Source organism: Ammodytes marinus (assembly GCF_949987685.1).
Source record: "Ammodytes marinus genome assembly, chromosome: 15".
Taxonomy (NCBI): domain Eukaryota; kingdom Metazoa; phylum Chordata; class Actinopteri; order Uranoscopiformes; family Ammodytidae; genus Ammodytes; species Ammodytes marinus.
The window spans coordinates 10,034,594-10,060,156 of record NC_137219.1 but is presented as its reverse complement, the minus strand read 5'-3'; the positions used below and the strand labels follow the sequence as shown (position 1 = coordinate 10,060,156).

General features: G+C 42.9%; 1 protein-coding gene across 1 annotated transcript in view; it reads right to left on the bottom strand.

The window, feature by feature from the left end:
- The window catches only part of fermt2 (FERM domain containing kindlin 2), a 39,807-nt gene extending 15,947 nt beyond the window's left edge, over window positions 1-23,860 (bottom strand). The window contains exons 1-4 of the mRNA XM_080041813.1: window positions 23,668-23,860; window positions 21,477-21,634; window positions 8,147-8,380; window positions 1,420-1,548 (exon numbers count right to left, since the gene is read on the bottom strand). Coding sequence (XP_079897939.1) covers window positions 1,420-1,548; window positions 8,147-8,380; window positions 21,477-21,633 — 520 coding nt within the window. The 5' untranslated portion in view covers window position 21,634; window positions 23,668-23,860. The remainder of the gene's footprint in view (window positions 1-1,419; window positions 1,549-8,146; window positions 8,381-21,476; window positions 21,635-23,667) is intronic.
- Between the last annotated feature and the right edge of the window lie 1,703 nt (window positions 23,861-25,563).

Sequence of the window (25,563 nt, the reverse complement as noted above, 5' to 3'; positions counted from 1 at the left end):
CGCTGCCTCGCTGCAAAGCCTTGTGATTCATATCAGAAGACTTGAGCTAAGAGGCCTGCCTTCTCCACAAGGGACGGAATAACGCCTTACAACTTGGCCATGAAGAAATGCTTTAACTGTTGCATGTGGTCTGATAGGGAGGATGGGATGGGCGTGTGCGTGTGTGTGTGTGTGTGTGTGTGTGTGTGTGTGTGTGTGTGTGTGTGTGTGTGTGTGTGTGTGTGTGTGTGTGTGTGTGTGTGTGCGTTCGACGTGCGCGCGTGTGTGTGTGTGTGTGAGGGAGAGAGAGAGCGAGAGAGAGACACATAGGGACAGTGATGGTGACATTAAAAACAGATTCTGCACATTCCTGTTGAAACTCTATTTCTCTGCACCACCTCATGGTGTGAAGACAGTCGCCCACTGAAAACAAAATGTATCTACACCAGAGGCATTAACATAGCACAGTGCAATGGTGCAACTTTGGGCGTGATCATCATGTGCCGTTATTGCATTTATTTTCCCCTGGCTGTCACATTCTACTTCTATTCTTAGTTTACAGAATGTTGATGGTTATACAATCATTGTTGAGACCGCTTGCACTCACATAAGAGTGTTTAAATGCATGTTGAGCTGTGTCTAAATAGCCGGCGGACAGACGAGGTCGGGCCAGAAGAAACTCAAATCGAACAAAGAGTCCCATTCACCCTGTCTCAAACTGTTAGCAGTTTTGGTTAATGGTAACTGTGTGACAGGCAGCAGCACAGCCCGTTTTGTTCTGCGCCTCCGTGCTCACATGGCTGTAACTCTCCCATCACTGGCAGGAGGAGGGAGGAGGGCTAGTGTAACTGCAGTTGTGTAGCCTGGTTTGGGTTTAAAATGGCAGCGTGACCAACTATGTGTGGAATTTCAACCATTCTTCATCCTCCCTGCCAAGGAACTGGGGAGTCAGGACTGTAGAACCCTGGCCTCAAATTCACACATTCATATTTGGTCACTGGACGCAGGGTGCAACAGTTTGGGAGTTATCGCAGAGGGTTTTTCGAAACACACGCGCAAATCAGACACAAGAAAGAATGGAAGAAGCTCAATAGCAGTCGGAGAAACCTGTTATTCAACCTGCTGCTTGATGGAGACGAGATTAGTACTTTTGACAATGAAATACAAAAATAAAAGCCGATGCTCTAAAAATGCTGTACTTCAAAGTAGACCTTGCATATAAACTTAGTTTGCAGGAGCCAGTACGGTTCAACTCATTTGTTAAACATGTGAGGTGCAAAACTTACACCTACACTTTGTCTCCCATTGAACGATTATATTGTTAAAGTGTAAATTCTTTCATATTAACATTCAATTGAATTATACAGCAAACACTGAAACACACGCTTTAGACCCAACGGTGCTTTATCTGCATGTAGGAGTTCCTCTCCATAAGCTCACCTGATCCAGGGGTTAAGAGAGGACCCTCCAGCTCCAGGGCATCCTCCTCGGCCTCCTCCAACTTTTTCTTCTTCTTCTTGGGATCACGGGGCTTACGCAGTAGAGATAGCTCCTCTGGGTGGCGGATGTCTGGAGGGAGGGAGAGAGAGAGAACAACAAAGTCTTATGTGATGCCAGATTAAACAAAACCATGCCTAACAAGTCCTTTTATCTGTGTTTGTTTGTCGCTTGTGCATCTGGTTTCAATGTTGCACACAGCTTTGGTCAACTCCGGTTGTTTTTAAATGTTGCTATAAACATTTAAAAAAAGTTGATTTGATTTAATAAAAAACTAAATAATTGTAGTGTTTTAATTAAAACACGCTTCAAATAGACCACATCGCAAAGCTCGCGGAAAAGTTGCAGAACCTGCAATGTAGGTGAACACAATTATGTTATGTTGACGCAACTTAAATTGAAAAGTTGGCGGTAAAAAAAAAAAAAAATAAGCGTAAGAGAAAGCGAGGGGACAGAGATTGGTAAGAATTAGACACAGCTGTGCGCAAGAGGGGTGGAAAATTGCGAAAACCCTTTTTTCAGGGCCCCAACAAATCGTGCTCCAACTGTAATCCCCAAATGACACAGGGCAGACACACAACCTCCATCTCCTTCTTACCCTCCTTCCTTTGACTTTTTTCACAAAAAAGCAGGAAAATTCATCCTTGAAAGATGACGAGATTACATTAGTGAAATAAACAACCGTATCCTACCCATGTGTGAGCCGTGTGCAAGATCCCAATCAGACGGTATGACACCACACCAAATATAATAATGACTAAAACAGAGCAGGCCCTCTCTCCCCTTCTCTCTCCCTGGGGCTTGGAGGCCAGGGAACCATCACTCACTAGCAGCCATGATGTTTTAAGATGAGCTCGGGACGGTTCTGCTGAAGCAGTGAGACGGCCATAATGTGCCAGGACTAAAATGGATGATGTTAGTCGAGAGGGGGAGCACATCTGGATCCTCAGCTGGATCTGGGTTTATCCATCGATGCCATATAAATTAATAAACCTAGCGGATATTCAAGAGCGGTTTTTCATTATTTTGTTTATGTTGGATTTTTGTAAAAAAATAATTTTCTCATTTCCACTGAAATGTATCTCTTATTTTTCACCCTTATCAACTTTTGATGAAGAGAGATGAGGGATTGGAAAGGTGTTGAAGACCGATTAAAGAGGTCGCTGAGGTTGATAAGGACAGAAGAGAAGAGAGAACGTCTTGGCTTGGTGAGAAAGATTGTTTGGTTTGTGTAACTAAAGCAAAAGCATTCCAGGAGTTTTAAGAACTACCAGATGGGAGCTCACCCTCTCTCTCTCTCTCTCTCTCTCTCTTTCTCCCTGCCTCCCTCCTCCTCCGTTCCTGCTCTGCTGCGGCAGTGAAGCACAATCCCTGTGCCCTTATACAGCCATGTGAGTTGCAGGCGTGCTGCCGAGCTTCAGTCCCACTGAGCCGTGCGAGCAGGCCAAAACACACGCACGGTGAAGCGTGGATCAAACTGTGAGTGTGTGCCTCAGACTGCGCCTCTTGGTGAGGCATTGCAGAGGCATGTGGCATTTTACTACGATGTCATTTTCACTGTTCATTCTTATGACCTCATTGTCACCAACACCCAGGAACTCCTTTATAGGATGAATACTTGACATCTATTTAGCAGGACCAAGCTGTGACACAATAGAGCTCATGAATAATCATCAATTACTTTTTTTTCCATGGAACTGTTACATCCTGATATATTGTTGCCCTCTATTAGATCCAAACTCAATAGCCATTAATGAAGGTTTGGCTACAAAATCTTCATAAAATCATTACTAAGTCTGGTAAAGATATATTTTCTCTGACAGGTTTTGGATCCTGGAAAAGTAATATTTTAGGCACCTCTTTTTTTTCTTTTTTTTTAAGATATTTTTTGGGCATTTTTATGCTTTATTGATAGTGCAGAGAGACAGAGGTGAAATGGGGCAGAGAGGGGAGTGACATGCAGAGAACGACCGCGGGCGGGAACCGAACCCGGGTCTGCCGCTGGGCCCGGCCTGGGAGGGGGACGCCTTACCAACTGAGCTAAAGGCGCCCCCTATTTTAGGCACCTCTGCTGTACGATCGTCTGGAAAGAAGGGAAGTGGGAAATGGGTGGGTGGGGTAAATAAATGGACAGATATGCTCTTTTCCTCACTTCTATGAAGGGAGTAGGCGTAGTAGTAGATATGATGGAGATTGCATGTCTGCTAAAGTATGGATACCATCAAAAAATATAGAGATAAAAGTTACATAACCCAGGTTAAGGGGGGAAATGCTCCACAGGCGAGCATTACAGTACATTTCTGCTGACATTCTGACTTGAGTGTTGAATTGTATGTTTATATTGATAATTTAAGAATCCTGATCTGGTGGGGAATTGCTCCTACAATCACCACATACTTGTGGACTAAGTCAGCAGCATGAGGAACTGTGAGTGATGTTTAGAATGCTTAGAAAAGCTTGCTGGATTTCCATAAGCAGAAATGACACCACGCACAATAAGAGCCCGATCTTCCATCCTGTAGACTTGTGGCAGTAACCAGGCGACGAGCCAGAGGAGAGGAGTTGACTGAAAGCCAGCTGGGCTCGCACAGATCTAAACTCCTCGGAACACATGATTCACTGCAGTGAGTAAGTCCAGCCGCAGAGGAATCACAAACACCGTCACCGTCTAATTTTACAGCACTAAAGTTTACCGTACAAACAGTTTGAGGCCCTACATGGACAAAAAAAATTAAAAAAGGAGGAGTGATTTCACCTTCTGTTTTTCCCCCCTCTATATTTCTCAATGTGGTGAGAAGGTATTTATTGGCTGAATGATCAATACTCAGAACTAAATCAAACCTTTTTCCAGGGAACAATTAATAAAATGAAGGGTAAAAGCTTCATCCCATATGGGGTCAGTACGGAAGGAAGAAATCATGAAGATTTACAAGGCGTGGAATGTGGATATTTTCCCTTTTAAGAATTTAGCCGATGACTAGTACAGGGAAGTTAGGCTGATTCAGATTGAGTTGAACAACTTGAAAAAAGGACATAAATAGAGTAGACTTATTAAGAGTGTCAGAGGTTGAGATGCTAAAAGGCCACTCAAAAACAATGATAAAGCATTTAGGATTTGGAGCCGAGGCCAACCCGCACTCCTACTGTGTTATGACAACAGTGGCCAGCACATTTGGGCCAGTTGTGCAGCAGACCACAGGTTGAAGGGGCCATGAATCTGCTCGGCCAAAAGGGTGAAGCAAAAAGTCCCACACAAATCTAAAAAGGTTTCTGGAGGACAAAATCACACTGACCAAATATTTCACTGCACTAAGCCTTCGCAACCGTCAACTCCCTTCAAACTCATCCACCTGTAGTCCTGGTCCAAAGATATTGGCGACCACTTTATTTTTCAGCCTGGTCTTCCATTTTCTCTTCTCGTTTATCTGACTCACGGTAACGTTACAGACTAATAAAGTTACAGTTACAAGATAATTTTTTGGGCATTTTTGCTTTATTAGACAGATTGGGGAGACAGTGTTGAAATGGGGCAAAGAGGAGAGGACATGCAGAGAACCGACCCGGGCAGGACTCAAACCCGGGTCCGCTGCGGGGCCTTGGCCCGGGGGGGGACGCCCTATCAACTGAGCTATGGGCGCCCCGTGGCTGCCTTTTTTATATAGCAGGGAATGCTATTGTGTCTCAGTTTTCCCCACACATGGTAGGTAGTAAAGGAGCGCTTACTTAAAAAAAGCCACAGTGCTTAAGTGGAGCAGCCTGACTCCTGTTACCCTGAAGTGGTGCTTGCTTTGCTGAGAGAGGCAGTCTCATTTTTGTACCAACTCAGGCTTCCAGGTCCACACAGTCGTGTGTGCGTCAGTCGTGAAGAGTACATTCTGTGCGCTGGCTCACAGGAGTGAGTAAAACAGCCTCCTATCAGAGGGAGGAGGGGGTGTATGGGTGGATTTAATTGGACGCGAGTCTAAATTGTCTAGACGGGAAGAGCTCATGTCTAACAGTGACTGTTCACTGGGGAAATTAATCTTTATAAAAGCCAGAGGAGCCAGTTCAGTGCCATTATTAATGTTTTGCTCAAACTACAGACAGAGCAAGTTAGGTTTAAACTGTCAACAGGAATAATTTCGATCATCTAATTAAAAACTTAAGTCATTTATCATTTATATTCACAAAACTGCCAAATATTGGTTGGTTGTGAGAATTTTCCGCTTCTCTCTGCTTAATATTATTGGAAATTGAATATACATGGCTGTTCAACTGTTGGATTAACAAAACAAGTCATATAGATATGTGAGTCTGGAATCCACAAAGTTGTGACAGACATGTACTCCCATTTTCTGGCATTTACTGAAATAAGTTATTAATTGTATAATAGATGAGGACAATAATGATGTGTTGCAGATCTACAGCATATCTACACAGTTGCAGCTGGCACTGTAGCACAACACTCGCTATATAGCCAAGACATTCTTCAGATTTCCAAATGCACAAACTTTGGTTCAAAACATTTTCAGAATTGTTGACAGAGTTCAAAAATGCTATCTTGCAACTAAATGTGGAAACTCCCGAATGCCTTTGCTTCACTATCAAGCGAGCAGTGCAGCACCGGATGTAAGAGCTGCCAAATGTAATCAGAGGTCAAAGCAGGAGTGGAAGTGACTGAGTGGTTTTTATGTATTACAGTACATCAGCCTTTCTCCTCTTGGTTTCCCAGCCAGTCCAGATGGACTGTGTCTGTGTCAGGACACAGCTGCCATGGCCATGGGACAAGTGCAGCATTGATAATTGGTTTTATACTTTAAACCTGTAGTGTTACTTTGATTTTCTATGCTTTTCCACTGTATGGGACGCTCACTGTTAAAGTTTTAGTTTTGCTTTGGAGACAAACAAATCAAAACAAATAGAAAGTTTGAGTTAAAAACATTCTGTATTGGCTGTTATTAGAAAATGACTGACAGAATGTTGAGGCATATTATTATTAAACTGTAGAAAAATAAACAATGGAGGGGTGTGGGGATTCAAACAGCCAAATACTACACTGGAGAACTGAACTCGTTTTGGAACAGGAAATAGCTTCTGTGAGACAAATTGACCGGACACGCCAGAGCAAAAATACCCTCCAAATAAATGAGTATGAGAAAAATGAACTGGAGCCAATAGTGAGTTGCTTAAAACAAAAAAAAAAAAACTCTAAAGACTATTCCTATCAGTTTAGATTTTCCACTAGCACTGTCCCTCCCTTTCTGCTGTCTGGAGCGAAGGCCAGTAGGACAGGCCTCGTCTCTTCATGTCCCTTCTGATTCTCTATGCCGTGCAGCTTGCACAGAGTCAGCAGAAATTTTCACAGGAAATTGTAAAACTGAAAAGTTGCTCAGAAAACAAAAACTGAAATGCTTCCAGGCCCGACCAGCTGCGAGTCAGCTGTCGTGCACACACTTCCAGTTAAGGCCTTGTTGTCACAAGTTGTGCTTTTTGCAAGTGATAATGTACACAGTGATAATGTACAACAGTAGAAGCACTGAGGTGCTCTTTCCAGCCACAGTGTGACATCTTGCAACATCCTGTCACGCGCAATGTCAGCCAAAAACTATTTGTCTTGGATTTCTGCTAAGCTGAAATAGATTTATCACAGAGGCAGCAGACACATTCCTAACTAGGAGTGAACTAGGTCTCCTTGCACCGACTTAAAAAAGAAAAGAAAAAGAAGAAAAAAAAAGAAAAAGAAAAAAACAGCCCTTAATAAAGAGTGCCATTTGTTCTCATCTTATGAAATAATTTAAAAACTCCATTCCTGCCGAATTAAAAACAAGTTCCAGTGCTACCTTTAGAGGCCAATAAATACAGGAGAGCTGCCACTAGAGCCCTTGATCCTGCCTGCCTAACCCAGTCCAGTGACAAAGGCACAACAGGTGTGCTGTGTGACCCTGCCTGATTGAAGGATTTATATTGGTACTCCAAGCCTGTAAACCCAACTGGAGACAGTGACTAAGAGGCAGGCGGCAGGTATGAGCTGAGGAAGAGTAGGCGTTAGCAGGTCAGAGGTCACTGGGGTCACAGAGTGTGACCTCTGACACATCTATGACAGGATGGGGTGAAGATATTGATAGTATGTGCTTGTGTGAGTGTGTGACACTAGGGTACACTACTGGGGTCAGTTAAATTTGGATATTTATGTAGAAGGTGCAGTAAGTAAGCAAGAGTATGCATTAGTTACATGTTACAGCAATTTGTACTTAGGTGCGGGCCTTTGTTATAATACTGAGACAGATTGATAATCTCTGTTTACTAAACATTACTGTGAGACCGATGGAGCTCAGGTTCCAAGGACACGACTTCAGTGCCAACAGTGGACTACAACGTCAGGAGACATGACTTCAGCAAGCACAACTCAGAGTATGTTTAATAAACACAACAAAATGCCAGGGATAAAAAAAGTGAGTGGAAGGACATGATTAGTTCAAGTGAGATGTAGAACATTGAAGTGATACATCTTCAGTCCAGCAGGGTGTGTGCCTTCAGTAGCTCAAAGTAGACTGGACCACAATTATACTCTTGTTCCCACAACTCTTTGGCAGTAAGTCACACCTCATCTCGCATTGGGCTTTCCACATCTCAAATGGAGTGAAAGCCGCTCTTATGGCCGTCCTGTAAACGAGTCAATATTTCCACTTACTGAACGTTTTGCAGATGTCCGACACGTTCTTGAAGACCCGGTCCGAGAAGTTGACCTTGACCTTCATGTGCTTAATGTTGGGCAGCTGGAGACGCAGCAGCTTGTGCTGCGGCGTGAAGAGCAGCCTGGCGTCGGCCTGGATGCCGTACTTGTCCAACGTCCAGTGGGTTTTCAACAGCCATGTCTTCTTCTTCTCCCACCACAGGGCATGGTCTGACCAGTCCTTCTTCACATCTACGGAGGGGAGGGAAAACAGTAGGATGGAGGAGATTTAGTTATAAAGGCAAAGATGCAAAGGAAAACACAACAAAAAATATAGTAGAATTACTACTAGCGTTCTCTTTGCCAATTGCGTTGCTATAGACGGAATTTCTATCTATTGATAGCAAGGGGAAGATATTGTTGGCAAAAGGAAAGTGTAACTAGAGCGCTCAGTCTGTATCCATCACGCTGTACTGACCTGAGCTCAACAAATATGTCCCTCCAGGGTAGCGGGTTACATTTGGGGTTAAGGGGCACAGAGAAGGTCTGCACAGGGGGCGGTGAAGTCAAAGTGAGAGGGAGGAGGCCACCGAGTGCGCGAAAAGACGTGGCTGTTTGTGTGACACTGTGGGGATATCAGGTTCATACCTCCCTCTTTGTTCTAAACTATCTCTGTGATCCCGCAACAGCAGACACAAGCCACCCAAAACCCCACATGGCTCCCAGGCTTTTCGAGGCCAGCACAATAGGGATGAACCTGCTGTGGTTTCATGGGGGGGGGGGGTGTACGTGCATGGGTATGTGTCTAAAGGGCTTTTAAGGGAATTCAAAGCAGCTGTTTTTCCAGATCACGTTGCTCTGGTTTGTATATGAGCAGCACTGCTAAGGACTGAAGTTGTGTTTGAGCGGCAAATCGCTTCAAAGTGAAAGCGAACACATCACACACACACACTCAAGAAAGTTCCTTTGGATCCACTTCTTATCTTTCTATCATTACGATATACGATCACACACACAATATCTAAATATGTTAAAAGGTAAAAATGAATAGCAGGCAAATAATTGACTTCTCTTCACTTTTAAGGTTTTGAGAAAAGACATAAAAACTGTTTATCCCCATACTTGTCATGTGTTACTCTGTCTGACAGTATTGGCCTTAGCAGTATGATAGTTGAAATTGAGTAAGTGGTCTTTAACGTTTAGTTTTTTAGCCTATTATACTTTCTGCCCCCCCCCCCCACCCAGTAGTGATGTCATTACTCCGGCATTAGTCCAGGAAGGCGCTTCCCAAAGCGGTGTCTCATTTCCTCCACCCACATACCCCATCATCGCTTCTCCAGCCTATCCTCCGACTCACTCTGGGTCTCTCTGAACAAGAATCACTGTGTCCAGAGTCACAGACGTCCGCACAGTCATCCTTTAAATGTTTGGTATTTTTCCTTGATAAATGACTTGACAGTTATTACTCGATCATCAAATCTGTTGAATGCGCGAATATTTGACAACCAGATAACTGATTAATAGCTTCAGCATTAGTGTCCCGATAGGTAAAAAAAAAAAAAATCGAAAAATATATGTGTTAGTGTTGACCATCACCTACTCACTGTAGAACATTCCTGAGTTTACAGACAGGCAAAAGCTGCATTTAGACACCCATTAAGAAATGCATCTATTTTGTACTCAAGGCTGGTAGCACAAACATCTACTTATCAAAGGAGGAAGGGCATAGCCACTAATGGACAAATTGCAGCCATAATGGATTACAATTACTTTCCAATGCATGGCAAGCAAACAGCAGTAAGGAAAAACACTATGGCGGTCCAGATTCTTTCATTATAATCCTGCACTGGCAGAGAGGAATATAGCAACAGTTATAAAAGATGGTGGAATGATTTTGAATGTTGCTCAACGTTGACCTCTCCGTATGTCAAACAGCTTGGTGCCATGGTAACGTAAACCTTGAGTGGCCTTTCTGTGTCCATGTGCTGCCATTGTCTCTTTGCGACCTTAACTTTACATAGGGGCACCCATATGCAATGTTGACACTCTCCTGCTGATCCCGTCTACAAGCTGAATGAGTCGGATTAGCGGGTGAGTGGGTGAAACAACAGATTTGGCTGCTTAAAACTAGGAAACAGGACTGCTGTGATGTGAGTGGAGCACACTGGAATGAGGAAGAGATTACACTGGTGATGGCGAGTGAAGTTTTAGAAGCCGTGTGGCCACCAGCATCTCAATGCATCTCATTGTGAAGGCCCTAGGACTGTGTGAATAGTCTTGTGGGGTGAGAGAGGGGGGGGGGGGGGGGTTTGTTTGTCAAGCTGTTGGGTTTTATACTGTTTACTCCGGTGGGGGAAACACTTTTGGTACTTGAGTGAAAACATTCCAAGCTTTCTTTCGGAGACCCTGTGTGAGTTACTCTAGCAGCATGGGGTCTAGCTGTCATCGCCGCACATTGATGCCTCAGCTGTGCAGAACACAACTTCATTGCTATCATCAGAGAAAACTGCGCCCTTAAGTGCCCTGCAGCTATTAAAGGCTGGAGTAATGAGAGGGAGTAAGGAGAGGAAAATTTAAAATAGAACCTGAACGTATTTTCATAACTCTGCTGACAGTTCTTTTCCTCTTTTACAACCTTGTAATTTCTGGTGTCTGGGAGCAACGCTGAAAAGCTAGCATCAACGTTTGGCACTCAGTTCTTCAGAACCACAGACCACGTTCTATAGAAACGTTTTCATACTCAGCATGCATGACCACCATACAGTCAGAGGCAAGGCGTGAATGCACGTCTCGGCTGGTCTACGCTTCCGATGGCTGGCCCCTTCTGCTCCACTGTTTCCTTGTCACCGCCCACAGCCAAAACCTTAATGGACATAGTCTTTTCCTTCTGCTTTGCTTGTGTCATTACGCAGTGGTTCGATGTGTTGTGATTGGACGAGGGCAGCCTCGGTAGGCGTCCATTGGGTTCTTTCAGCAACAAGGTGGTAACTCAATCCACAGAACGGGAGGGAGAGAGGGCCAATGGCATCTCCAAGCTAAAAATACAGCCTGCCAAGCCTGACGTAATGCAGCAGCAGCAGCCAGAGGAGCGGGGGCCTAAGTAATTGGGTGCATTAAATGTGGACCCACAGCCCCTCAGTAGAGTGATATGTGTGTGTATGTGCGTGTATGTGCAAAAGGCGGGCTTGAAAGACAAGGGGAGGGGGAAACAGAATGAGAAAACCATGTTTTATGACCTCTGCAGGATGTGAAAAATGATACAGAGATTGTGTGTGCGCGGGTTTGGGGATTTGTCATACGAAGGGTGTCTTGATGCATCCATTAACTACATTAGCTGTGTGATTGTGTGTGTGCTTTAACAAGCTAAATGAATACATAAATGTGGTCCTTTTCATTCAACACCATCACCACCACCACCACAGATCTCGACCATGACCAATACAACTCTGGTTTGTGTAGCAGATTCCACAGTGAGAAATACTACTTTTCAAAAAGGTCATGGACATATTTAATATTCTTTGAATCAATTATGCAAAGAGCACACTGTGACATTGTACTTGAAATGTTGCAAAGCAGTCACACACAGCAGTGGCCAGTTTGGAGGACTTTGGTTTAGATAATACAGGACGCAGAATGAAGGAGGCCCTATCCTCCCCATCACTCCTCTTTGCTCTCTCCATCCGTCCCCTCCTAGTCAGAGTATGTGGGGTGTTTACATTTGGAGGCAGCTATGTTTATGGAGGCCTGTCTGTGAGGGGGAAGGGACGGGACAACACAGGACAGGATGACAGAGAAGGAATGAGAGAAAAGGGCATGAAAAGGAGAGGATGAGCAGAGGACGAGGGAGGAGCTCTTGCCGGGGACACGATAAATATACGAGACGCAACAAGCCAAAGCAAGCATGAGCTGAGTGGAAAGTCAAAATGAAAGTCTTCTGGCCAATGAGACAAACATATAAATAATGTATATCCAATTTGATTTCCAGCCTAAAATTGAAAAATTGCCTTTACGCCTATGACAGAAACCAGACCGAAGTGTTATTTTGCAAACTGACATGTTTTCATGTGTTGCAGAACAACAATATGCATTTTCGATTCTGGCAGGATATTTGGATAAGTTGAGGGAAATGGTGGGTTGATTTTCTTATCATCTGAAATACTAATAATAAAATAACAGAAAACTGTTCAAGGTGAGATTATCAATTTGCCAGTTGTTTGACTAGAAGTAAAAAAAAAAGAAAAAAAAAAGATATATTTACTGTAACATTTGCACCCAATGACTCAAATGTAATCTTATCTTATAAGGCGTCAATCCACAAAGCAGTGACAGTCAGGTGAAAACCAAAGCCAAATCTAGGTTTATCTCTAGCATCACTGATGGGGGTGATACGGAGTGGACACACTTACGCGTCAGGGCTTTTTGACTGTGTTTGCACGGTTCACCTTTCCCCATTTCAACATGTTTTTCATAAGCTGTCGGAGTCACGCTGTTGGCTGTCAGTGATAATCAAGGCCATGCAGCGTGAGGCTTTGTCATTTTCAGCCATTAGCTGATAAAACATTACAGCTGGGTGAGGCTGGTCATGCCGTTTCCTTGGCGACTCCTGGCTGGCGCTGCTGGGGCAGTGGACCGGCGTGACAACTTGTTTTCATACACAACAAAGACACAGAGCTGAAGGTTTGTCAGTCTTATTCTATCTCTTTCTTGTGTACACAGACACACTCAAGTGTATATCCACCTCTACAACATGGAAGCCCCTCTCTCTTTCTAAATATATGCTGCCTTGATGCATGGTGAAGGTTGGTATTGACAAGCAAAAGATACAGGAAGCAACTGTTCTGCATTGTCCTTAAATTAGATGTACTGTAAATGGCCTTTAGGCACTACACTTGCGTGTGTGCAGTCATGCTAGATAGTATTAGCATCAGATATCCAACATGTGTACAAGTTCTATAGAGACAGGTGATGACAGTATCTATGGCAGACAGGAGATAAGAGAGTCACACAACATCACAATGGGAGATTGAAGTGATGATGAATTCAACAATACCTATGATCACTCTGAAAACAATGTATGCAGCATCAAGTAGTCACAATAACTATACAGAAAGACAGCCAAGGAGCAGATAGACTCGTTTCTGAACCTGTGATGAATGATCAAGAGATAACAAGCTGAATTGTGAAGTCATACTTGTAGTGCATCTGTTTTCATCTACAACACAATCAAGAGTGTGTAATGGCAACAATCATTTTGCCTGACATGGACCCTCAAAGGTGAAATTATTGACCAATATTTTGATCTTTTCCAGCTGTGTCCTTAGGGTATTCTTCACTAACCAATAAAACTCAAGAACTCTCCATCGACAACCTGAGTTCAACGATGTAAGCCGAGCTCACTTCAGGCAGCAAACAACACACAACAGCTCAGCTTCCTGGGAATCGTCAATCTAACGGCCTCCACACACATCCTACCTCTACTGCGCGTCTACCTCGCGTCTGCATCTGACTTTGTCACTGACCGTGTAATCAACCTAGAGCGGATACACATCCAACCTCAGACGCGCTGCTGATGCATGTCGGAGGCACGTCTGCAGCGACGCTCCCCTTTACGTCAGGAGGCTCGCCTATTTTTTTCTGAGAGCCGCGCGTCTCTCTCGGGTCTCTCTGCTTTAACTGATAGAGAAATACTCTGCTGAGAGTCATATTGACTTCACACCGGCAGCTTTCGCTGTAGTTTCACCATTTCCTGGTGTGTCCCTTTCAAAATAAAACTTCCAACAAGCGAAAATGTGGCAAAAAAAATAAAAATAAAAAAAAGGCAATGGGGCGCACGGATTACTGTCCAGACTCAATATTAGACTCAATATAAATCATATGCATCATAAATGACACGAAAGAACTTCATTTTTAATGAGAATTATCTATGAAAGCTCTATGTAGAAAGATAGGGCTTTTAGCGCTGCAGCAGCAGCAGCAGCAGCAGCTGCTGAGACGTTCCATGTGTGTCCGAGAAAAGTCCGAGAGACGCAGCAGTAAGGTAAGGCGACGCGCTCCAGAGGTAGACGCAGGATGTGTGCGGAGGCCGTAACAGGCCATTTATCACAAGCATTAAATATGCAATACACAGTGCATTAGATTCCCAAATTCTGCTGGCAGGCAAAGTCCGAACCCTTTCAAGCAGTCAGCGTTACCTGACAAAGCATTTAGACAAAACTGACTCTTAAAGCTGCCTGCCTTTTAAGCTTTTAGGCTGAAGAAATGAGAAACAAAAGGTTTGTCCCTGTGTCCGTGATACACAGTGAGAAATCCTTTAAGGTCATGGCTGGCTTAAAAGGAGTCAGACATTGTGACAGATATTGATTGAATTCAATAGTGTTGTACTGGCACTTCTAGTTCCCAATATACACACACAAATGTAAATCTAAATATTTTACTATATATTTTGAAAAGATAATATACCGTCTGATTTGACAACACACACATGCACGCACGAAATATCTAAAATTGTCAATTGCCTAAAGAATCTTAGATGAGCTAGGACTATGCTTCAGGATTAGCCCCACCAAGTGCTGGTAACAGGCGTTCCATCTAAAATTGGACAGTACCTCAGCTTTGAAAGTGGTGGATGTAGAACCAGGCCCGGAAAAAATACATTAAGAACATGTCCTTAGCACAGTGGAGTGGAGTGAGTCAGATATCTTGACTTGATATTTAGGAGCATGTCGCCTGTTACAGTAAGAAGAGAGTGCAATAGCTCTGGCTTTGATGCATTAGGAGAGGCCTGGAAGGCTATTAGAAGAAACCTCCTTAGAGACTCAAAGTTTGTATTCATTTGTGTCATTTTCCAAACACAACAAAACAGTAGGGGGTACTCACTACTCCCCCTCCGCTCTGACAATGCTTGATACAATTAAGTGTTCAGGGACCCAGTGGGATAATGACATTACAAAAGAAACTCTGGGAATTAGATCGATGGAGGAGATAGACAATATTCATCCGTCTTTCCCATGCATGTATGCATCCTGCCAGACGTCCCCCCTCAGGACTGGGATTATCTGACACACAGTGATGGCCTCTTGAGAGTGAAGCAGAAGGCTCAGTTACTCCCAAGCCTCTAGCTGTATATCTCTAGAAACCCTGTAAGGAGAACTTCTACGGTAAAGTGACACTACTGAATAGTTGAGTCTGCTAACAAACAATTGCTTCCAGGTTAAATATTTGACCAATCTTCAGCAGCAATGAAAATATCAGAATATTCCGATAATCAATGGATCACTTTCAAGTATAAGAATGAATATGTTTTCCCTGTGACAGCTATTTAAATGTGAAAATGGCTACTTCTCTCCATTTCCTATAATATTTTTATGACTGGTGGTCAGTCAAATTGAATGATTAGAGACAGCATTTTTGCCTTTTTAATCATTTTGTGATACTCTTTTAGACATATGCACCTGCTGTTGAGCAAATTAAATAAAGAGAAAACAGGGAATGCTTTAAATTAGCTGGCATATGTATCATGTATAAACTTTAGGAGTGACAGGGCTGTAATGAAATATTCGCACAATTGATGCTCTGTCACAGCTGCCCTTATAAAGCCTCATCCCTCGGTTATGACACCAAACACCTCTCTTGCCCTTTTGCTCTGTAAAGGACAGAGTACAGGGAGTCTTAATGTATACAATGTGGGCTGAGAACCAAGAACAAAAACTCCATATCAGTTTACTCCGTTGAGATACAGGTGTGTGGTGTTACAACAACAATGTGCTGCTCTAACATTTCCTTCCACTGGATCCCCTGTGCTGCCTGCAACTACAGGAAGCAGAGAGGGACAAAAAGCAATAAACTTCAGATTCCCAGAGGGGGCATAACAGTTAGTTCCACCGCGTGTTTAAGATGCCAAACATAACTAATTAAATCATCCTTAACAAGCACAACAGGCTTTCCTAAAAGTGTCCGAATTTGTGAAAAAAAAGAAATAATTCAGATATGGTAAATTGATCACGCTGTGCTTTTTAAATATATTTGTACAGTCAGTTTCTAGAAAGCCTACATCCCAGTGCAGAATAATTGATCATGTGATATTTGGAGCACTAAGCAGCTGATACGATTCCCACATGAGTCATGGCCCTTCATCAAGGGAATACATTAAACTAAAAGCTTTCAAAGACTATTTTAGTTCTGTCATAACATATGGAACATTGCCTTGTCAATGAAGAAACCTGCTGTGTTAGTGAATCAGTTCTATGCTACCAAGTTAATTACTTACACAGACATCATCTCCTTTTAAATTCTCTTCAAAGCACCAAAGCATCAGTCAAGGACTGGTCATAGGAGGTCACGTTTCCAATCCACATAGTAGCACGTGTGACACTGACTAACTTTCCCCAGTCTGCACGACAAAGCAAGACTATTGAAGGGAAATGTTTGGGGCATAACTATTTGTTTGGGATGCTAAAATATGTGAGAAACTGTAAGCATGCATGTTAACATATAGGTCTGTGTGAGAGCAATAAGGGCAAATCTGAGTACAGAACAGCACAATCACTGTTAGCATCTTGCTAGTGAAACAGGAAAGCTCTGGCCTGGGCAGGACCAGCTACTTAGGCTAACTACTTCCTGTCAGAAAGATTAGAGAGCAGGATGATCACACGGGCTGCCAGGCCGTCTCTCACTTCGTTCTGCCGGACATTTAGTACGGCTCCACATTCACAATCAATGAGTGTAATTACACTTGGTGATATATTCTGCACGTCACGGCAAGATAACATGGGGAGAGGGAAAGTGGTTATTGCCACCTATCAAAAGGAATCTTCCACTGTCCTTTGATATTGAATGTAAAGATGTCAGGATGCCTCATCAGGACAGATATGACGTATCTCAGCTCTGTAGGGACTTAAGAAACCATCTTTCTCCTCAGTGAAGGGACACGGCGAGGGCAGGAAGGCGGGAATGCAAGGAAGGCACATGGGAGAATGGTGCATAAAAAAAGCCCCAGAGGAAGTTCAGTATCCTGTGTTAAATCGCGTCTGTTTCCTAATGAAACCTGCACTCCATTGTCAAACCCAAAGCCATCTCCCTCTGGTCAACGCAACCTCCAGCAGTCAGCATCTTGGCATCGTCCAAAGGTCACAGAATTCAAAACAGCTGATATAATGGAGCATTATTTTGAAAAACCAAGGTTACTCAGGAAATATTAAAATCACTTAAGTGATTTCTAATTGAAAATGATAACAATGCTACTTGCTTGTTGCTTTGTTAGAAGTGCCTCTGAAACAGAATGGTTGATTTCGAATACATTTATTTCATGGTTTCTACAACAAAACTGAAATGAATGTGGGATGAGGACACGGTTGTCCGACTCACTTTGCAACGTGAATATGTAGGTCATGGCAAAATACAAAACACATATTTTCTCTGACAAGCGGGGTGGAAAGTTATCTGCGCTTGGCTGATGGTACGGCGGCCCAAAAAACTGCAGGCCCCCCCTCAAAAGAAACCACCAGATGAACTATCAGAGTCACACCAGACCAATTAGTCCACTCAAGTTCTATTTATGGAGCATTTAACAGCCAGTGTACATGAACCTGTAGTCGGAAACCATGAGAAAGTGAACAATGTGTTCTTTCATTGTCTAATCATTATTAAGACTTGCTACGTGGCTGGAGGAGCGTGTAACACATGGCTGCCAAAGCTGTGAAAAAAGCGAGACTAAACTAAAATATTTTCCACACAAATTTTGTTGTGGAGGGAGTGGGACAGAGAGGAAAGGGGAGAAAGGAAACAAGGGAGGACTGACAGAGTTAGAGACAGAGAGAGAGAGAGAGAGAGAGAGAGGGAGGGAAGTGGCGGCAGCAGTGAATCCAGCAATGACGGCAGCCACCGGAGAACAACATGCCAAACCCTGGAAGTCAGTTCCTTCTCCGTCAAAGACTTTTATGGAATTTTCGCAGCGTGGCAAACGTCACAACGGGAAGGAAAGAGAGAGAAGGCTGAGGCCCTTATGACTCTGCAACCCCCCCTCTCTCTCTCTCTTTACCTCCCATTTTCTTCTCCATCCAGCCCCTCTACCCTCAGCTGTCTTTTCTTAGGGCTATGCAGAACCATTACAACAAGGGTAGTATCACAACATGTTCACCAATCATTTACATCAGCTAGCTAGCGCTGATTATTCCAAAAACTTGCTTCTTCTGTGGTTTGTGCAATTGCCTTGTGTTTTTAATCTCGTGACAGTCGTGAGAGGCTGCGGGGCCGGGGCATTGATTCCAGGGGCATGGAGAACACCATTATCACAAAAAAGTTGGTATTTTTCTACCTTTACCATGTGCTTAACAGAAATGCATTTGTGGGAAAACATTGACAGCTTTAGCACTTACTGTAAGCAACGCTTTGCCGGACCTAAAAGCTATGTCACTTGGGGGAACAATCCCTTTAAATCCAATAAAAACACCCGCCAGCTAATGTTGTTTGTGTGCAATGATTTGTTTTCCCCTTTCTAAATGGCACACAATCTGCTTTCAGGGAGGAGGGCATCACCAACAACAACAAAGTCAGAAAAGACGATTGGGCAAACGGAAGGATGAAAGGATTACGAGAGCTGGAGAACTATCATCTGGCCTTTAAATACTGCTCTCCTGGAGGGGTTGTGGGGGAAATGGACGCAGTGTTCGCAACAGTGATCAATAGCTAAGTGCCTTCCTGGCATTTGTCTATTTAATCCATTATTGAAGGCCATTTGAGCCTCAGCAATATGGACGAGAGAACCTGTGGCTCACGAGTAAAGTAGTTGAAAGATGGAAGCAGGATACACCCACCCGACACTGCCCAACACAACCTACGCTCACGAGTGGGAAACACATGCACAAATACTACTAGTGAGAAAACACCGGCAAAATCGCACAAAAGACAGCTGACGCCAGCACATATTCATACCAAACCGATGCTGCTGTTCAGAGCTAATTGCATGTCAGCTACAAATGTTTTTGATAAGTGAAAAAAACCCAAGAGGTCTGTCAGTCTTTTGGAAAGCAACCGATTCACAAGACGTCCTTCATTTTGGAGAGTATGAGATCAAGAGACAAAAAGAAAGAGAAAGCGAAAAAGGGACAGATTTTTCATTGCACCAGGATGTCCTTTGAATGTGAAACTGACGCAGCGGCATCGCCTGCCAAAACTTTGTGCTCTCTACGTGTCCCTTCTCACAGCAGCACGGTGGATATTTGTGTGTTCATCTGCACATGTACAGTATCTATGTATAACCACCACATCCACGCAATCAGCGAATCCAGCACAGAGTATGTGACAGCACTAAAGAGGTGTCCAGTGAGGACTTTGCAGCACTGTCACCAGTAAGAGCTGGGAGCTAAACTGACAAAAAGACCCTCAAGATGTTTACTACTGAAGGGTGTCACATGAGAACAGTTTGCTATATATATATTTTTCAATCTTATAAATATACTTGCACAGATTATTGCCTAGCAACACAGATTGCACACTAACACGGTGAGTGTTTTTTTTTTTACAAGAAGGTCTCTCCACTCATTTCGAAGATGTTATTTCTTTGGACAGATTTGAATGCAGAGCTTGGTCTATACTGTCCCAAATGATCATTAAGGATGTTTATTTTCTGGATTATGGAATGCAATATCTCCAATCTATTCCAAGCACAACATAGTGTGCGTTAAATGAATAGTGTCCAGTCTCCTGCACTGTGTAGCCATGTGGATAAACCCATGTTGTTTGCTGGTTAATGATTACAATGCAAAACAACCTGTTGACTCAGGGTAGGAGGGAGATTGCAGTCAAATGAAACGTCCCCACACTCACTATGTGAAATGTCTGAAACGGACAGAGAGTGACAAACAACCATGCAAACTTACAACCTGTTGTTTCACTTAGGCGCCTAAACAAGTAACACGCAACGAAAACATCGTGTTTAACAAATCAAACTATTGTCAACAACTGCTGACGTGAAGACCTCAAACCACCGGAATCCTGACCAGATAAAAAAGGAAAAAGTAATCAGCATGGCTAAATGGCTACATCCTTAAGAGAAGGAAAACACAAAATTAAGAATGGTGAAAAAAAAATGAAAAAAAAAGTCCAACTCCCATCACGTATTAATAACGCTTACGAAACAACTAGCCCCCGCTGAAAGAATTTCCCTCAAACACTGCACAACAGAGAAGGTGTCGCGTCAAGAACAGTCGTACCCTTCAACCAGACCTCGACAAAAAGTGCAAACACGACTCAAACAATGGATAAGGCCATGGTCTTGAGTGGAGTTTGGGGGTGATGGGAGGACCAATGAATTCATGTCGTCCCACACGCGGCAGCAACACTGCACTCGCCCCTTAGCTTAGATGCTGCTGCACGGCACAGACGACCACAGAGAACAAAGACCTCAATTATGTGGAGCTCCAACAGGAGAGCTAAAAACGGGAGCATGGGGCAGGGAATAAAACCTTGGAGCGCTGCAGGAATGCTGAGCATTCGAGCGCCATCGACACACACACACAACACACTGTCACTCCCAAATGGCACGGCACTCGCCGCCACTGCTGAACTTTCTCCAGCCTCCGTCAAACAGGGCAGTGTTCAAGTGGCTGGAACAGAGGACTCTTATGCTTACTTGCACCCAAACGTGTCATGTTAGTAGCTGCAGTTACAAGAACAGTCCATGATACAGTTGCTGTGTATGGTTGCTTTATACCTTGGGCTACTGACCCATATACAATGCAGGGTAACAAAGTGGTATATTAACCACTGAAAGGCAGGTCCAAACACCTGAAAGAGGAGTTTGAGCTAGTGTCATGCAACAAAGGTCAAGGACAGATAGATTTCCATAAATAGTCTGCTAAAACATTTTTCATTTTTATTTCCATCGACAATACTGTTGACTTCATACTTCTCTCTCAGTGTTTTTTTAGACTGGTAGGAGCATATTTTTGAGTTTCCAGCATTGACAAAGGTGGAGAATGTCTTCTCTTAACTATGACCAGATTTCAAAAAAAAGTTTTGTATTTTGCATACAAGCGCTGCGTTTACTTATCTCATAATGGTCTCTACTTTTGAAAAAAATGTAGGTATTTATTGCCCAACAAACGTGATAGATAACACAAGTCAGCTATTGACATGATAACTAAATTTTGCTTGGGCAGGATGATAAAGCGTCAGAGGAAATGTTTTATTTATTTATTTTTTATCTCCAGCCAGACCCACTCTTTTGGCAAATGGAATGCGTCCCAAATCTGCAGTCTAGTCACAGTCAAGACTATACGCTTCAGTCCGTTTATTGCGCTTTAGATAAATTGCTTTGGAAAAGATACACAGCAGTGAATTGCCTGCATACCTAGTTTCTCCACCAGTTTGAGCATGACCCCTCCGATGTGGATTTCCCCAGTGACCCTCAGCGACACGTCCCTGTGGAGGTCGGTGACATGCATCTTCAGCTCCCACGTCCCGTCGGCGTAGCAGCCATCGGGCATCCGGATCCCGTCCAGCGCCATCCTGAAAAACACACACACACACACACACACACACACACACACACACACACACACACACACACACACACACACACACACACACACACACACACACACACACACACACACACACACACACACACACACACACACACACACACACACACACACACACACACACACACACACACACACACACACACACACACACACACACACACGGTCAGGAGGGAGGGGGAAATGTCCAGATAATCTTCTGTCACACTGAAGTAGAAAACTGCACTTTTTGACCCTCTGGAAAGGAATGAATGTGGTGCAAAGGCCTTGAGAAATAACTGTACTGTTAGATCATTGAAGACAGACATAAGGCAGATATTTCTGAGAATGTAGGCTGAGGAGAGATGTAAATAAACTTGAGCACTCTAGTATTTTAATTTCTACATATATTCCCATGAAACTATACATTTATACTCCATTGCAGTTACAGTATTTGACAGTGAGTGTTCTGCATTGATTGCTAATTTGTTCATAAAACCACACACTACTTTAAACAATCTAAAGGTATAAAAAGGTAATTCGATTGGGTACCACCTACACATAATAAAGCATTAAAACAGTTCTTACATGTAAAAGCGTCAATATTTTTCCCACACTTAAATGGTGTCTAGGGTTGGGCAATAGGACAATAGAAAAATCTACCATCAGAGATATTGTCACATCATGATTGCTGGGTATCCTTTTCAATTCAGACTATTCACGTTATTTGTGGGACAGCCCAGCCTGTGACATCAGTTTCATCATATCCTCTGCTCTGGAAGAGGTTTCCAAAAAGTCTGAAAAAGTAACCCTGATGGTGTCATAGTGATGTCATCAGGGCGACCACCATATGTCAGCTTGACCTGGGAGTTAAGATATTTCATAGGAAACATGCTTTACCAGGCACAGTACGAAACAAAACTGCAGGTCATTTTTCCTTCAAAACGGGATGAATTTTTTTTCGATTTGTCAAGCTTTCCATTGACTGGATCTGACAAAAAACATACATTTAGATCATGACCTTTAACTTTTATGTAATCCATTAGCACATTTTCAATTGATTTTCATTGATATATTGAGTTTATCAATATCACGATGTAAAAATGCACACAAGAGGATTGTACTGATAACTCCAAAGACAACTAGGGTCCATCCTTCATTGTACATTTACTTCTATTACTTAGGCCATAATAGTAAGCCCATTTAAAAGAACGTTTACTGCTGATTCTGTTAGGCCTATATTTTGAATGCAGCACTTACGCTTAAGATTGTTTTCCCATTGTGGTAGGCCTACTACTAATTTTACTTTAGTAAAAGGAAGACATAGTACTTCCTCAGACACACTGTTATGACAACGCCACAGCGGTAACAGATGAGGTCATTTAGCTCATTAATGAATATTTGACCCTGAAGGACGATTTAGGAAAGGATGACGTGAACACAATCAGATAGGCTACATATCTACTGTGTTGTACCTTGTACGTGTAACTTTTGTGTCAAGTCAAATGCAAAAAGTTTACATTAGCCTATCCTATCCGCCTGTCTGTCAAGTCTTTGATTTGCGGTTGTCCAGTGTGGAGCTGTTCGGCGATTAGAAGAACAGCCGTCTAATCAATGAACACGGCAGAACAAAGGCTACAGGCACCTTTTGATAGGCTACAAGTTAGTTACCTTTGGCACCTATTACTTCCGCTAATGTGGCAGTTCACCTGTTAAGAAATAACGGTAAAGGCACTCTTACAAATAGCGAGACGGGTTCATTATGTAAGCACAGTCTGTACCACGGCTCCCCCGGGCTGCATGCACACTCGCTCAGTCGGTCGTTCGGCTACAGGAGTAAGTTCAACAGAAAAGTGTGTCTAAAAGCAAACAAACCAATTAAAAAAGCAAAGGCGGTTTCTAATTGACAACGTGGCCATCTATAACAGGAGCGGTGAGACGACAAGAACGAGAAAAAAAACGTTTTCATATTTCATAGCGGCGAACGAGCAAAGCGGACGTTTAAATATGTACACTCACCTTCACAAAGACGGAAAAAACACAACTAAAACAGTCGACGACACGGTACAGGGCAAGTCCCCCCTTCTTTAAATCATGTATTAAGTCTTTCGAAGGTAATAAAAACGGGAAGAAATCCCCAAAGAACTCGCCGAAGTAGTGAAGTATCCCAAACAGTTTTCCTGCAGGCTTCGGCTTAATGGAGTCCAGCCGTCCCTCTTTCTCCCTCCCTCTCTCTCTCCAGCAGCAGCTAACGTCACTGATCCAAGCCCACTTTTCCTTTCATACTGGGAGCCATGCTGGTCGCCTACTGGTCCCCCCTGTCCTGTCCTGTCCTGTCACCTCACAAACACACACACACACGCACTCAAACACATACGGGCATACACTAAGGGCTCGTGCAGGACCTTTGTGTCTTGTCTGAATTGTATTCCTGTCATTTTTGTATTCCTGTCATTTTTCTTACAGCAAAATATTTAAAACTTGATATAATATTGAATCCTATTCTGGATTTTAGTCTATGCTCCAAACACTAGCCTACTACATAATGTTTTCTCACGTGAAATAATATAAATTCTGAAGTTTAACCAGTCAAAGACAAGTAGCCTAATACAAATTGCAATAATTACCTCTTGACATATAATAATGCCATCATTTTAAATACTGTCCTATCTGCCAAATGCTTCCACTTATGTAGGCCTAGTTCAAGACAAGAACAATCAAGTAAACAAGTTTTAGTGTCAATATCAATTTGAACTGAGAAAAACATAATAAAAGAAGAAATAACAATAACTTTCAGAGATACAGTACATGTAAACAATGTAGTTGTGTAACAATGTACATATTTTTGTTTATGGATTTAAAAAAAAGACTACTAACCCTCCGCAGTACAAAACTCATCGGATTGTGGCGCATTTAATGGACATGCCGTTCACAATCTCAAGCTTCCTTTTATGGCAATAGTGCTGCCGAGCCTTGCAGCAGCATCCAGGGACCTTTTGGGTCTTTAGCCCAGGAGTGAAACAGCACAAAATAACAATCTCCCTCCTCAGAAAAAAAATAAAAACATTTTTCAACTTTCAGTGTAGACTAATTCCTTAAGAACAGAAGCCCCCAAGTGGATGACTGAGAATGTGTAGAAATGAGCCAAGATACACATATCTACCTTATTTCCTGACACATCAAATATTCAAAGAGCCCCTTGAGTAATTGTGTAGCTGGTCCAGTTCTAGGTGTGTTAAACTACTTTAGGGGTAAACAATTCATCAAATTTCATTATTTTATTGAATATAAAGTCCTATTATGAATCAAGCGAAGCATTCTTACATCTGCAGATGTAATGAAAAGTGCAGTATTTACCTTTGACATGTGATATAATGGAATAACATAACATCTCACAAAATTGACATGGAAAATGAAGTCCCAGTGTGGCCAAAAGTACAGTAAATGAATGAATATCATTTCCCACATGAAACTCATATTTTCATTCTTACCTACATGTACTAATCTTTTACATAGGGCCACTCATCATGCGAATCATAGACATATTAAATTACAGAAACTCAGCATCTTTGACACTTGCCAAGAGACTTAAGACCTTTAAAACTGTCTGCTGCAGCCTCCCAATACAGCCATGTATGGATCATTATCATGCATTTAATATTTGTTTTAATTTCCCCATGCGCCAAATTAAAAATTGCAAAGTCATGTTGTCACCAATGTTTGCGAGGAAATGGATGCATGTGTGTTTCATATGTGTGGTCAATCAAAGGATCACAAGAATGACAAGAAGTTGAGGGGGGATAAAAGGATGGAGGAATTGGCTTCTGTCTCTTTCCTTTTCCAAAGAAGCAGCAGCAGCACAATTCACACTCTCCAAGGCAGTATAAAGACCAATGAATCATCTGTTTCTGGCCG